General features: G+C 30.5%; 1 protein-coding gene across 2 annotated transcripts in view; it reads left to right on the top strand.

Annotated features, from left to right (window-relative positions):
• Positions 1-14,478, top strand: part of Tmtc3 (Transmembrane O-mannosyltransferase targeting cadherins 3) — a 61,004-nt gene that overhangs the window by 44,055 nt on the left and 2,471 nt on the right. For both annotated transcript variants that reach the window (XM_015513508.2, XM_015513509.2), the window contains 6 exons: positions 9,345-9,604; positions 11,879-12,134; positions 12,933-13,081; positions 13,141-13,359; positions 13,965-14,058; positions 14,130-14,420. In XM_015513508.2, the coding sequence (XP_015368994.2) occupies positions 9,345-9,604; positions 11,879-12,134; positions 12,933-13,081; positions 13,141-13,359; positions 13,965-14,058; positions 14,130-14,420 (1,269 nt within the window). The remainder of the gene's footprint in view (positions 1-9,344; positions 9,605-11,878; positions 12,135-12,932; positions 13,082-13,140; positions 13,360-13,964; positions 14,059-14,129; positions 14,421-14,478) is intronic.

Raw genomic sequence — 14,478 nt, 5'->3', positions numbered from 1 at the left:
TTTTTTACCGCTTCATTTTTATGTATATACGATATTTTATACACTTTTGCCTTCGAATTTCGGTTTGTGGTTTTTGCATCCACCCCCTGCAACCCCTTACGCCGCTGGATTGGACATAAATAAACACCCAGGGTGCCATTGTTGAAATTAATGAATTTCACTCGATGTTGTTTTTTTTTCATCAGTGTTGTTATGTTTTTAATCATCAAAAACACATGCGTCCAATTATTATTTGTTAGGCTGGAGCGCGTATAAAACGTTTATTTTCGGGCTATCAACCAGGCAATGATAATAAGTAATAACTGTTAATAACGATAATTCACGATAGTATCATACGCACCTACGCAACACGTAATATGAACTTATAACCATCATAATATATTGAACGCCAATTTTCTAAGGATAATACAATTATATTCTAGCATTAAACACGTAAAATGTTTTCAGTTTGTCACTTCGATACGAAACGCAAACAATAAACTGTTGATTGTGCGTGATATGTTTTGTCGCGCTTATGATATATACCATGACTAAATAAATAGATATGATCACGACTTTGTAATATGCATACCACCCTTTCCTCATCTATCGCGAGGTTTTCCGCTTCTATTATATTCTATTAACATTGCCGACCAATTAAATGCGGAGAACTACAAGCAATGGTTGTTTTGTGCACAGAATAGTGGAGATATATGCGCAAATCGGAGAAAACCGTTTTTTTTTTTTTTTTTTTAATCATGGACTATACCGTTATATTCTTTTACACTCTTATAGCCGATTAATTTTAGAAATTTTATTATTTGATTTATTTATTTTTACGCTCGACATCAATATATACGAAAATAGTGAAATACACTTTCGATAAAGAATATATAGCATTCCAAATATCAATTTAAATATACTATTTAATTATTCTATGATGGCGATTGAATATTATTTTAAGTTGTCCATTATAATATCATGGTATATGTTGAGAAAATAATGTTTTGATCTGCAGTCGTGAGAAGACCGCAGATGCATTCACCAAAAATTATAGTTGGCCCAAGAAAAAAAGGCTACGCCTTTTAACAGATATTGTGTTACTGCGAATAATTGCATGACCATTGATTGGAGAGGAAAAATAATTTTACCATCTCAACTTTATCCACTGACGTATTATCGACATATTATATAAAAAAAATGTTCTAATTAATTTGAAAATAACCCATATTAAACATAACATGTATCATACCACCATGCGCTTTGATCTTAGATAATATTATTTTGCACCACGCGACCTGAAAGTATATGTTGGAAAAGTTTTGTGAAATTTTAAGACCATACCTCAAACTCGAAATCAAAGTGAAATGGATATATTTATATATATACATGAAAAGTTAAAAAATAACAACATTTGATTTAAGTTCGTGAAAAGTTTTGATTGGTGTTTGGGTCGTGTAATAGTTACGCAAACCCTAAAACATTGGAAATTTTGCAAGCGTGATATAATTAAATTGATTATATTATTACATAATTGTGCACCTACTAACAAGATGATTATATCGCTATTGCTGAATTCTTCCCAAACAAGGTATCAAGATCCCTCAATAGAGATTCAGATTAAAATAGTTCTACGATTTATGATTTGTTGATTGTATAGTTCTATAAATTCGGCAATCGAAAGTTACAAAGTGCAAAAGTAGTAGAAACACCCGGAAAATTACAATGCACTCATTTTTTGTTTTTCATATTATGGTAAACATCGTTTTATTTTTACATACCATTTAATCGTTATAAATCAACATATTTCTAAAAAAAAATTATTTTTTTAAAATTGTTTATCGAAATACGCTGCGTAATATTTGCTGCTGCTGCTGCTGCATATATGGGGTATATGAAATTTAAAATGTTTCATATGTTCTCGTTCACAAAAATGTAAGTGTACTCGAATAACCATAAAGAACATAATAAAAATATTTCGTTATAAGCAATACGTCTTAAAATTGTGCAAAATAAAATATTTTATAAAACGTCGTTAATTTTTTTCCGAAATAATGCATGTCTTACGTTAAATGGATCACCCTGTGTTCGCAAAACCCGATTGTCGCAGTCCGTATTGTTATTGTTTGAAGTAATTTACCATCGTAGTTCGGCGACGGTTTGATGGTACTTAAGATCCTGTAATAGCAACGAAAACAGTTCCTAAAGGCTGTATACGTATACGTCGCAATTATATAAACCAGTAATTTTGCGTAATGTGCACACGTATTGTATATACAGAAGGGGTGAAAAGTTATTTTTTATTTTTTATTACTTAACTCTTAATTAATTTTCTTTAAAATGTAATATATGCATACATATACCGAGGGTAATTCATTAGACGCAGTACACTCATTGTTCAATATCAATGTTTTTTAAATATATTTTTCCTATCCATATAATTTTTTAATTTTATACTTTTCGGAATTGCGACACACAGTTTTAATATCATTTTCGAAAGCAGAATATTTTATTTAATATTTTAAAATACATACAAATTTAATTTAAGATGAGTATAATTTATAAGTATTTAAAGTTATAATGTGCAATGGACCAACATTTGTCGGGGTAACCGCGTGCCCTCCATTTCGCTCATCAATACTTGAAATAAATATTAAGCTTATCTCAAAAACTACTCGTTTTTAATTCGATTTTTATGAATCAAAATTGTTAGAAAAATATTTTGCATTGGAATATAAAATCAAAACTGCAGTATAGCCATTAAAAGTTTTAAAAAAACTCGAAAAAATATTAAGAATAAAAAATATTAAAAAACATGTTCCCGTATACTTTTTAAAATATTGTTTTATTAAAACTAAAAACCATATGAAATTTTTTTTATTCCAAAAAATTTGTTGTTTTCGAAATAATAAGTATTTGCTGATAAAATAATCAACCCGTAAATTGTATTTTGTATTAAATTTCTAAAAAACGTCCTCATTTAGCGCTGTGCACTTATTTGTCTGTATATATTATGTTCTACCGTCACAAAATATTTAACCGTGACACTGTCCCGAAAACAACCTAGGCAGATACAAATTATTGACATTGTAATAATTTGCAAAGAGCTATGTGGACAATTTTCAGTGAGTTAAGAAATGGAGGTGGTGTGACTGATCTTCCGAAAAATAATTTAATATTGTCACGAGAACGATGAAATACATTTTAAGACAATAGAGACCAAATTGTATTTCAAATTTAACCACGTATTGCGTTTTATTATTATTATATGATAAATTGATAAATAATATCCATTCCTTTCACGTGCTGAATCACATCAAAAAACAACAACAGAGCGTAACTTACTAATCTGTTCTCAAAGTCTAGTTTTATTTTATTTTTATTTTATCCAAGAGATAGTTTTTATTTTGTTTTTAAAACTGAAAAACTGATTTTCTAGTGCGTGCATAATTGATTAATTATGTGATTAATTACAAGACTTCTACTACAGAAATTGAGGTCGATGGTGATTCGCCGGACGATCATTAATATTTGAGTGCGTATTAGATAATAAGGCTGTATATGATTATTATTTAAATTTCACTTACTCCTTAACGAGAATTATCGTTTATGAGATAAAAAAATATAAATCGAATGAATTTCCCCAACGGCAGCAACGTAACCGTCGTCATCGTCTCAAGTACGGCACGATCTCATGAAACAATTTTGTTTTAAATACAAAGCTTCTTAAAACTTGTTTTCTATAACTGTTTTTGTTACTTTTTTTTTATTTACGAAACAAATTTCTTTGCTTTGCTGAATTCAATTACAAATTATTATTATTAAAAAAAAACATTTTGTACAATATTATTTAAAATACCTATAAAACGAAAAAAAAAAGGAACTTGTAAAATACATAGAAAATGTCATTACACTATTTCATACGATATAGTGTAGATTATATATTTTCCTAGTTAAACATTTTCCAAAACTCGTTGATTTTATCAATTAATAACAATGTTGTATTTTCTATATTTGAAACATAATTATGTAAAATTTTATATCATTTCAAAACTACGTTACTGAAATAAAAATAAAATTTTTACTGTTATTGGTCGTTTTTTAGTTTTACTTTTTTGAATACCACCATACATGTATAATTGTACATGTTCCGAAGCATAATATTATTTTGAGCATTTCAAAGTATAAAAATTGAATCTCGTAGAATTTTTCATTAGTTATAATTACAGTGAAACTTCCTTTAACGGACACCTCCAAATAACGGACGGAATTTTGGGAATGATGAAATGTGTACTCACTGTATTTCCCCTCCAAATAGCGGACGACGTTTAAGCGACCGAGAGTGTCCGGTATTTAGAGGTTTCACTGTATTTATAGTTTAGATAATCGGAGTGATGGAAAATATTTTGTGAGGTTGCTCTTCGGCTCATAAGTTTCTTTATCTAAATTCTTTATCTCTGTAGGTAATTGTATTGTCCATACGGTTTAATTTACAACAAAAATATTTGTATAAAATCGAATAGTTTCCAACATGGTGCTCAAGATAGGCAAATGTGTTGCACTATTCTGTAGAAAACGAAATTTGAAGTAGGTAATGTGAATAACAATATAATAATATAAAGAGAAAAAACGCGGATTCTGTTGCGTTGGAAAGACAAATATCCAGCGATACAGAATACAGATAATCATTAAAATGACAAAAAGGACTTTGCTGCATTAAAACGGCTCTTTGCCAAATGTCAAGTTTGTGTGTCATGTGCGTTGGCATCTATCCCATCTTGAACTTACTAGTCGCTCTTAAATTCACTCGAATAATAAACCAATCGCACTCTTACGCAAATCTGACATTTATATATTATATAGGTCAAAAAAATTATGCATATTGTGTAAACCAAGTGAAAATTCGTCGTTTTCTCGGAAGGTAAAACTGCAGTGCAAACATTTATAGGGATTACGCTAAGATGGAAAATACATTTCTGAATAGATTTCCTTAGGGTTTAGCGTCAAAATAGCAACTTTTGCTGTACTGAATTGATTACAATTCGGGAAATATATTATATATACCCGTATTTTCGATTGGTTAAAACGCATGGCAGAAGTGAAAAATGAATAATAATTAATAAAATAAATAAAAATAAAAACCGCCTTGGTCTTGGGGGCCCGTGAGAAGTCTAACAGAATTCGTTCTAAATACATCCTTTGTAGTTCAGTAACGTACTTAAATATTTTTTGCGAAAATGTGGAAAAAATAAAAGCTTTTCTCTTTACGTAATATTTTCGTGCCGATTAAATTTATTATCCTTTTTTTCTGTCCACTCTAAACCTTATACCCGATAACGCTTTAAAAAAAATCTATATCCTTTGTTTTAATTTTTAATCATGGTTTGGAAACCATTAAATTTTTTTATTATTATCATACGATCACCGATAAAATCGGGACGAATTATGAAGATATCAATAAATAATAACGAACAAAAAAGGCTTCCCACAGAATAGTATTTTGGCGGCCAAAATATATGTTTGATTGCTTTACTACCGATGTCCGTTGTACAAGTTTATGCTAAAAACAATAAATCACTCGTATATACAATAAAACAAATATATATATATCAATAAGTCATAAACGTGTTCGGGTAAATATAAAATAAAATGGTATTGCAAAACTGAATTGGAAAAAAGCGTTAATGTTATGTACTGGTTTTTGCCGTCATTTTTTTTTTTTTGTTTAATTTAATTTACGAATAAAATTGTTTGGACGTGTTTTCGTGCTCACCCTGCCCAAAAGCTCTTACGATGACGATTGAAAATCCCTTAAACTAAACACACATCATGTGTGTATAGCATAATTCATGTGGGTTTTTCCCTCCGTAACTACCCGTGCAAACAAACACACACACAAACCACTTATTGGGACTAGAAAAATTGATGGTACTCTCACTACTCCGCGCAAATCATTTTAAATGTGTGTGGGTTGCAGCACGATAAATTATTTACGAAGTCTGAGAACAGATAATTCCGGTCCGATAACTCACTGTTTAGCTGTAGGTGATTATTTTTGAGTCAGGAATAATTCACTATACATGCTCTACCTCTAGCACAGTTGCTCAGTTCACTCTTCTATATGCAGCCGTACCACTCTAACAGTAGGTAGTGCAATTTTGGACTCAAAACTAAACATGTCATACCACACTAGCCATCCTAACATCTAGGTATATCTTTGTTGATGTGTTACAATTATTAGAGTTCAATAATCTGAGACATGCATAAAATGCAGAAATTAAGAATTAAAATAAAAGATAATGTGTGAAAATGAAGTGTTCATCAGATAACATATGACAAAATCTTAAACAAAAATAAATTGAGCAATTAAATTTCGTTAAACCATTAAGTATTAAATTGCTTCCAAAACAATAATAGCATCGTCAAAGTAACATATTTTTTGGGATATGACTCGGTTAAACTTATACGAAGTGGTAATTGTTATTTGACCGCAGCTAGTACTTGATTTAGGGTTCGGGCCACAACTCAACACATCCGATCATCTTATAGTAAACGAATTTAGTTGTAATTTGTGTCAAGTGTCGTGAATCGTGATTGACGATCATGTTGTTGCCTTGACATCTTGTGGTTTATACCCACAGTTATCCACTTGGGCATGCCCGTGAAGAGAGAAAAAACACCTTATAACTAAGTATAACAGTGTAACATTACCGCGGTATATTTATAGAGGAAACTTTTGATTCGCGTGCGCCGAAAGTTTTCGAATACTACTTCGTGCGCCGCGAACAGGTGCGGAACACGAGTTGGGGATGGATAGGAGGGAGGAGATAATGAAAAACGCGTAGCGGAGCGTGGGTGAAAAAAATAAAGTAATAACAATAAGAAAGATATCGTCTGCGTATAAAAATGTATTTAATCTTCTTTTCTTTGCGTCGCTCCCCTCACAAATCTCGTCTCGCCCGCGGATTGTTTCTCGCCGTCGGATCGTAATAATTTATATAAAGGGTCCCCTCACACACAGCACACCCACCCACTGCACCGTCGAAGGTTACACGACGATTGCCACGTATGTGCGCGTGTGAGCATAATGGCACGAGTGGCAATAATAGACGTGCTTTTTCGGTGATATTATAACCATGACGATAGATGTGAGTGTGCCGTGATGCCCGACCGTCTGATTTAATTGACCGTTCTTGACGAGGACTCGTATTATAGGTAAAAGATGTCTCACCGTACATGTTCACAGCCTTTTTTTTCTTCAACAATGCAGTCGTTCAAAACCTGATTTTTAATTTTTAAGTATTGGTACATTAAAATAATGATATTTTTATTTTTCTGAGATTTTCGTTTATCAATTAAGTAGCAGCGTCCTGTAAAGGTATACAGTCTTCTGGTTTTCAAAGCAGAACTCCACTTCTCCTGCACTCAATTCAATTGTAAATTATAAAAAAATTATAATTAATATGAAAATGATCCAAGTATGATAAATAATAGATCCAATATTATTGAATATAGTTTATTTTTTGCAAAAACAATTTTTAAGAAATATTATCTTTAGGTATTGTTATTTTTACAACTGAAAAACAACTCGAAAGAATTTTCAATTAGATAATATGTGCATCAAAATTTTCACGAAAAATATCGACTAAATAAATTATAGTAAAAACGAGGGGGTGAAAGAGGGTTCTTATTTGGAAAGCAGTCAGAAAAATCTAAATTTTAAAATAAAATAAAAACAGTGTAAATCGTGCTTAGTGAACCATCCTATAAACAAACGGTATACTTGTTAACAGAAAACGTGTACTTACATACTGTAGAAAAACGTGTATAAGTACACTAAAGGATTTCGATGGTGAGAAATCGCCACAGCGCAGCAACTGTACTTTGAAAATCCGTTTTCCAACTGTACTCATATAACAACTATATTGTAGGAAACAGTTTATTTTCTAGTTTAAAAGTAATTATTTTTAAATACATATTAATTATTCCTTAAACTGATGAATATTTTACTCAGAAATCGATTTAAAAATAATAATAATAATTTTTTAAGGTAAAAATTAATGGAAACATTTATTACATTATTTGCTTGTATTTTTTTTTATGTATTCATCATTATTAGGGTTAGGATGTTTATGACCTTTAAAAACACTAAAAAAATGCATGCAAATATGCACAATAAATGTCAAAATATGCCCTTAAAATAAATTAAACATGTAATTTTAAATTTTATTTCTAATCCAAAATGTATTTTAAATTAATTTACAACTTTTTTATAACTTTGAACTTAAATAAAAATATATAAAAATATGATATTTTGAAATTAAAAACATAGATACTTACAGTAAATTAATATTTAATTAAGTAAATAATAAAGATAAGTTAATTATATAATGCGGGTTTCATATTTTCTCATTTTCGTTAAATGTGAAACCGACTGTGCCTACCTATGGGTTTTTATTGAGGTTTATATTGTATTTAAGTTATTGTTCGATGAAATATGCATTTATTTACAATTTTTTTCAAAATATTTAATCATAAAAATCTCTAAGTATACAAAATAAAATTGAATGTATCTGCTTCTATGTCGCACAAAACGAATTTATAACTTGGTCTGCAATGTGCACGACTAAAAGAAAAAATATGCAAAAGTCATAAACATCTTAACCCTGATCATTATTTTTCATTTAAGTTTTTATCTGTACCGTATTTCAAATTTTTTTTTACCCAATAAATAAACCAATGCCTTTTATTTGTATTCGAAATCACAGTCATGTAATCTTACTGATTTTATTATTTTCCGGAATTGTTTGATTTGTCCACGCTTAGTAAAAAAAAAAAAACACAAAATAATTCTTGGTAAGAAATATAATTTTATCGCAAAAATATTAAAAATCTATAATTAGTGTCAATTTATTGAACTAGTCGTTGTTTCAGATGAAATAAATGCTTTATTTTGTAGTATTATGTATCTATTAAGAGAAAATAAGAATCATAATTTTTCCTATTATGTCCTAGATTAGGTTAGGTTAGGTCTAGGTCTAAGTTCTACATTTTCAATAATTATAATAACATGTATTATAGCAGGAGAATTATAACTTTTAAGTACCTGCAGGTACCTAATAATAAAACAGCTAAGAGGCGATATTAAAATGTTCAGTTATTTTATATACCTATCTATTATGAAATAATTAACTTGAGTGCTGTAATTACTCATGTAATGTTTGTATCTATTGCCAAAAATTAAACTTATAAATCAAATATGTATAAACATAAATTTTTTTCCACATTAATTTGTCTCTGGAGACTCGTGCAGAGTATCAAAATTCGATAAATATGCAATTTCCTAAGGCTCTTTAATTTTTCAGATGAGGCCGAAGGACTTGATGAACTCGTTGAGACTGTCCATGGCTGTAAACAGCCAATCGGTCACGAGCAGCGGGAATTCCGGCGGAGGAGGTGGTTCGCCAAAAACCGGCACCGGAAACTCGACCTCCGCTTCTTCGGGCATGCTGCAGGCCATCCCGTCGGACGCGGTCAAGCGGCTGGCATTCCTGTTTCTGTCCACGTGTGCGCTACTTGCGTTTCGGCTGAAAATCATGGGCTCCAAACTGCCCGTGTTTACCAGGTATATACTAGCTATACTACATTGTATATCATAAAATCGCTTATACTAAACATAGTGTAAAAAGGTACCTTCAAATTGTTATTAACTGCGTTCAATTATTACAGTCAGAACAACTATGGGGAAAATTCAATGAAAACAAAAATTTTTTTTTTTTGATATTTTAAGATATTATTTAAAATTTTTAGGTGACGTTATTGGGCCGAGCTCACCATAAATACCCATCTTTTATAGACGTGTAAAAAATAGGCTAAATCATACTATACATGATTGACGCACTATACCTAATACCTATACCTACTGGGTGACTCACTTATATTTGTTATGCTTATAATTTTTTTAAGTTTGTACTTTTAAAATTATTACATACAGTGTTGAGAAGTATAATATTCTAAAAATATTATAAATTGTTGTTTTAGACGACTAAAAACATGTAAATATATTTTTTCAAGATCGTCTATACATTTTGAAATAAGTGAATTTTCGGTGAAAAAAGAATAACTCAGTAGGTATATACCATAATATTATATCATTTATTATTATCTATATCATTTAATGAAACATGCGCTTACATTTATTTCATGGTCGTATAACATTATTAAACTGTTGTGTGCAGTGACATCACCATCAGACACCACATATAAATGTATTATAATATAATATTATTAATTATTATATTATATAATATTAATGCAAACGCATTCTTAGTTCTTCATATTTTTTTTTTCTGTTTTTAATTTGCCACGCCAATAATGTTGTCACTCTAAGTCTGTGACTATGGACCCTGCGTCTAAATTCACCCATGTCTCTAATCAAATTTATAATACAGCTCGGCATCTACATAATTTCATAATACCTGTCGGTGGAGATCCATAAGTATTTGAGCTGGAGTTTTAATTTTAAACTACAGAGAGACAACCTATTTCCAAAATTCAGCATCCGTTACGAGAAAAATATTCCGTATTCCCCGCGAGTCGTTTAAGTACAATCAACTACTCGTACATATAATTATGCTGTGCCTATGGCGAGATTTTATGCGTTATAAATCGATTTTCGAACTGATTTATGAAATATTAAAAAAATACGTATATAATATTATATTATATTGTATATATATATATATATATATATATGTGTGTGTGTGTGTGTGTGTGCAAGTTATAATGAAAGTCAAAATAAAACCGACGGGATATGAGAGTGTGCGTTTTATTGGCATTGACGTACTACTTCCGTACATAGAAAAGTATACAAAAAAACATTTCGAAATTCGGGTAGTATCTCCAAAAATTCACGGAGGGCCAAATACATTGGCATGATATATTTATTTTTTTATAGCTTTATATTGAATCAAAATAATGCATCCCGTAATTTTTTATCGGCTATAAACATCTGAAAAAAGTTTGAGATGAAAAATATAATACTAAATAGGGTATTTGTCATCTCACCCTGATGAGGCAGATTTATTCAATAAATAAACTTACCACTTCTATTTGAAAACAACAACAAAAAATACTGTTCGTTCACGTATTGATAACATTATAATAATATATACTAATATTTTCCATTCAATAGACCCGAATCAAATTTTTTTTAAATAATACAACTTATTTTCTATTATATTGATACAACTAATACTAGATATATCATTTCTATTTATATGTTTTAACTATATGATTTATTATGTTTTTTTTCCAAATCGTATATATTCATATATGTTACATATAAGATGATTAATTTAACGAAAAATACTTGTTTTTTATAAAAATATTTAAGCATTTAAAAATATATTTTTTTTAATGCTTTCAGAATGATTGGATTTTTTTTAACTATATTTTTAAATATTTTGTATACTTATAATTTTTTCTAAGTTTTAATTTTTTGTATGTCAACAGTTTTAAACTACCTTCTAAAAACCAAGAAAAACTTTTGTTTTTCGTTAATACTTAATGGAATTAAAAGTAATTCGTGATAAAAGAATAACCTGATAAACAGTAAAACCTCCTTACTCGGAAAATTACTACAGTCCTGTATACCCTACATCTCGTTTATCTAATACTTAGACTCCCTTTAACGGAAACTTCTTTATAATAGTAAAATAAATTAGTACCGAGCGATTCTGTACTTAGGAGGTTTTACTGTGTCTACATGTCTTATTGTGAATAAACCTTTTACACCATTGTGACTAAACCTTTTACACCATTGTGGCTTTATGATCATATGGTAATCCGCAACTACATCACCGTATACTTAATAAAGTAAAATTATTATATTTTTAAGGTTCGACAATCCAGCCAGCGTGTCGGATTGGCCAGCAAGACAACTTACCTATAACTATCTGGTGAGCGTAAACGCTTGGTTACTGATATTCCCATGTGACCTATGCTGCGACTGGACCATGGGTACCATACCACTGGTTGAATCCACCTCAGATCCCAGAAACCTGGCGACTTTGGCCACATACTCCGTGATTATCGCGCTCGTGTACACGGCGTTCACCACGTCCAATCGAACAAAACGCATTGTTGTCATCATGGTAAATACATCACTTACTGTTAAGTCATTTTTAGTAGTACCTATATATCTATTATGGACAATTTTCCGAGACTTTCTGCCCAACAATAATACTTTATTACCTAACCTTTAACCAGTAGATTTCGAACCGTTTGCTTTTACATAATCTAAGTATTTGTTGCGGTAATCTTCGTCCAACGTGACTATATAGCTTCCGGATCGGTGACCAACAAGGTTTTTAGTAACGAATTCCCGTTCCACATGCTCATATGTTCTTGACATACAATTTTTATATTTTATAATATTAACTAAATATTTACTAACATAATACTGAAATTATAAATTCTGATCAGCTATGAGTTTAAAAAGTACGATATAATAATACCTATAATGAGTAAAATCCTCAAAATAAATATACACCATATAATGGTATTTTTATTTTTATTTCTAAATTTGCAAATTTTAATTTTAAACTAATTATAAATCATTAATTATGCTTTGAAAAAATGTAAAATTAATATGCCTCATAAGCTTTTAATATTTTTTGTAGTGAAGTGAAAATAAATTCAAATTTAAGTTGTTATCTAGAAATTAATCGAATTGCCTAAACATATACATCCAAACCCGACAACCTTCTAAGTCTTGCTGCCTTGTATATTGTGCGTTTCTATATATGTAATGTTATGTTAATATTTCATACGTGCAAAAAAAAAAATAAAATAAAAAATATTTTTAAAAAAACGTAAAAACGAATCAAACAAATTGATGGTCAAAAAATCTTTATTCACAAGTGCTTACTACAATACATTGTCTATTTCAGAGTTTGGGATTGACTGTTTTTCCGTTTCTACCCGCATCGAACATGTTCTTTCCTGTAGGATTTGTCGTAGCGGAACGCGTCTTATACATGCCGTCAATGGGATTCTGTATGCTCGTCGCCTATGGTTTAGGACTTATAATCGATAAATGGTAAGAGATTTTGATGAGTTTGTTGCGACCGACCAGATCATTAACGTTTTGTTCTGCAGCAAGTCCCGGTTGGTGCTAACAGCCGTTTCCGTCATTATGTTCACCCACGTGGTGAAAACCTACACAAGAAATTCGGACTGGTCATCCGAATACGCAATTTTTACTTCTGGGTTGAAAGTAAATAAGCTAAATGCCAAACTCTACAACAACGTTGGACACGCTTTAGAAGCTGAGAATCGATTCCAAGAAGCTCTTGCGTACTTTCACAAAGCCGTCAGGTAAGTTTCTAATGTTTATAGTACCTACCTACCAATTGAATTTGCCTCGGAGTGCCACGACATTATTTTAAAAATATAGCCATTTTGTTTGAATTAATTAATTTTTTTTTTTAATAAAAAATAATTTAAATTACCAAAATTCGTGACGACAATCTTATAGATAAATCATGTGTGAGGCAATTCATGTGTGTTTTTTCAACCTTTTCTTTTCACAGCCGTTTGCTATCACACTATTCCATTATGATAAAATAAAAAAAATTCTCATAAATTAGGTTTTGAGTTCGTGTTGAAAAAATGCATGCTAATAATTATTTCCGGAAAGTTCTAGGATTATGACTAAAATTCTCAATATCATAATATATGTGATTAATATTAATATAGTATCGATAATTAACGGCATCATATTTTCTATACCTGTAATCATGTTATGATTATAATTATAATTATTTTAATTGTTTTCGTTCAATTATTTTATGGGTGATCAGTGATTTTTTAAAAAAATGCCTTAAGGCGTGAAGGGTATAAATAAAAAATGAGAATCACAATCAAGTTATTTTTATCGTTAAAACGTGATTTATAATTATTGTTTTTCTTCTTTATTTCAGCGTGCAGCACGATGATATCGGAGCTCACATAAATGTTGGCCGAACGTATAACCATCTAAAAATGTACAAGGAAGCAGAAGACGCTTACTTAGAAGTAAGTAACTGCAAAAAGTTCAACATTTAAAATTATTTACGTGACTAATATTTGCAATTACGTATTTACAGGCCAAATCATTGCTTCCTAAAGCAAAACCGGGTGAATCGTACCAAGCCCGTATAGCTCCCAATCATCTAAACGTACTACTGAACTTGGCTAATCTGATTGCTAAAAACCAGACGCGTCTAGAAGAGGCGGACATGCTGTATCGACAGGCTATCAGCATGAGGTCCGATTACACGCAAGCATACATAAACCGTGGTGACGTTTTGCTCAAGCTCAACCGAACTAAAGAGGCGCAAGAAGTGTACGAACGAGCTTTATTCTACGACACCGACAACCCGGATATCTATTACAATGTGATTATAGCAGACCCATGCATACGAAAATGTTTACAAAAACATCGTTTCTTACCTT

This window comes from Diuraphis noxia, unplaced genomic scaffold (genome assembly GCF_037042655.1).
Source record: "Diuraphis noxia isolate RWA-SAM2 unplaced genomic scaffold, SU_Dnox_SAM2 contig0003, whole genome shotgun sequence".
NCBI classification, from domain to species: Eukaryota; Metazoa; Arthropoda; class Insecta; order Hemiptera; family Aphididae; genus Diuraphis; species Diuraphis noxia.
Note: the sequence above shows the minus strand (reverse complement) of the source record. Positions and strands in the feature narration are given on the sequence as shown.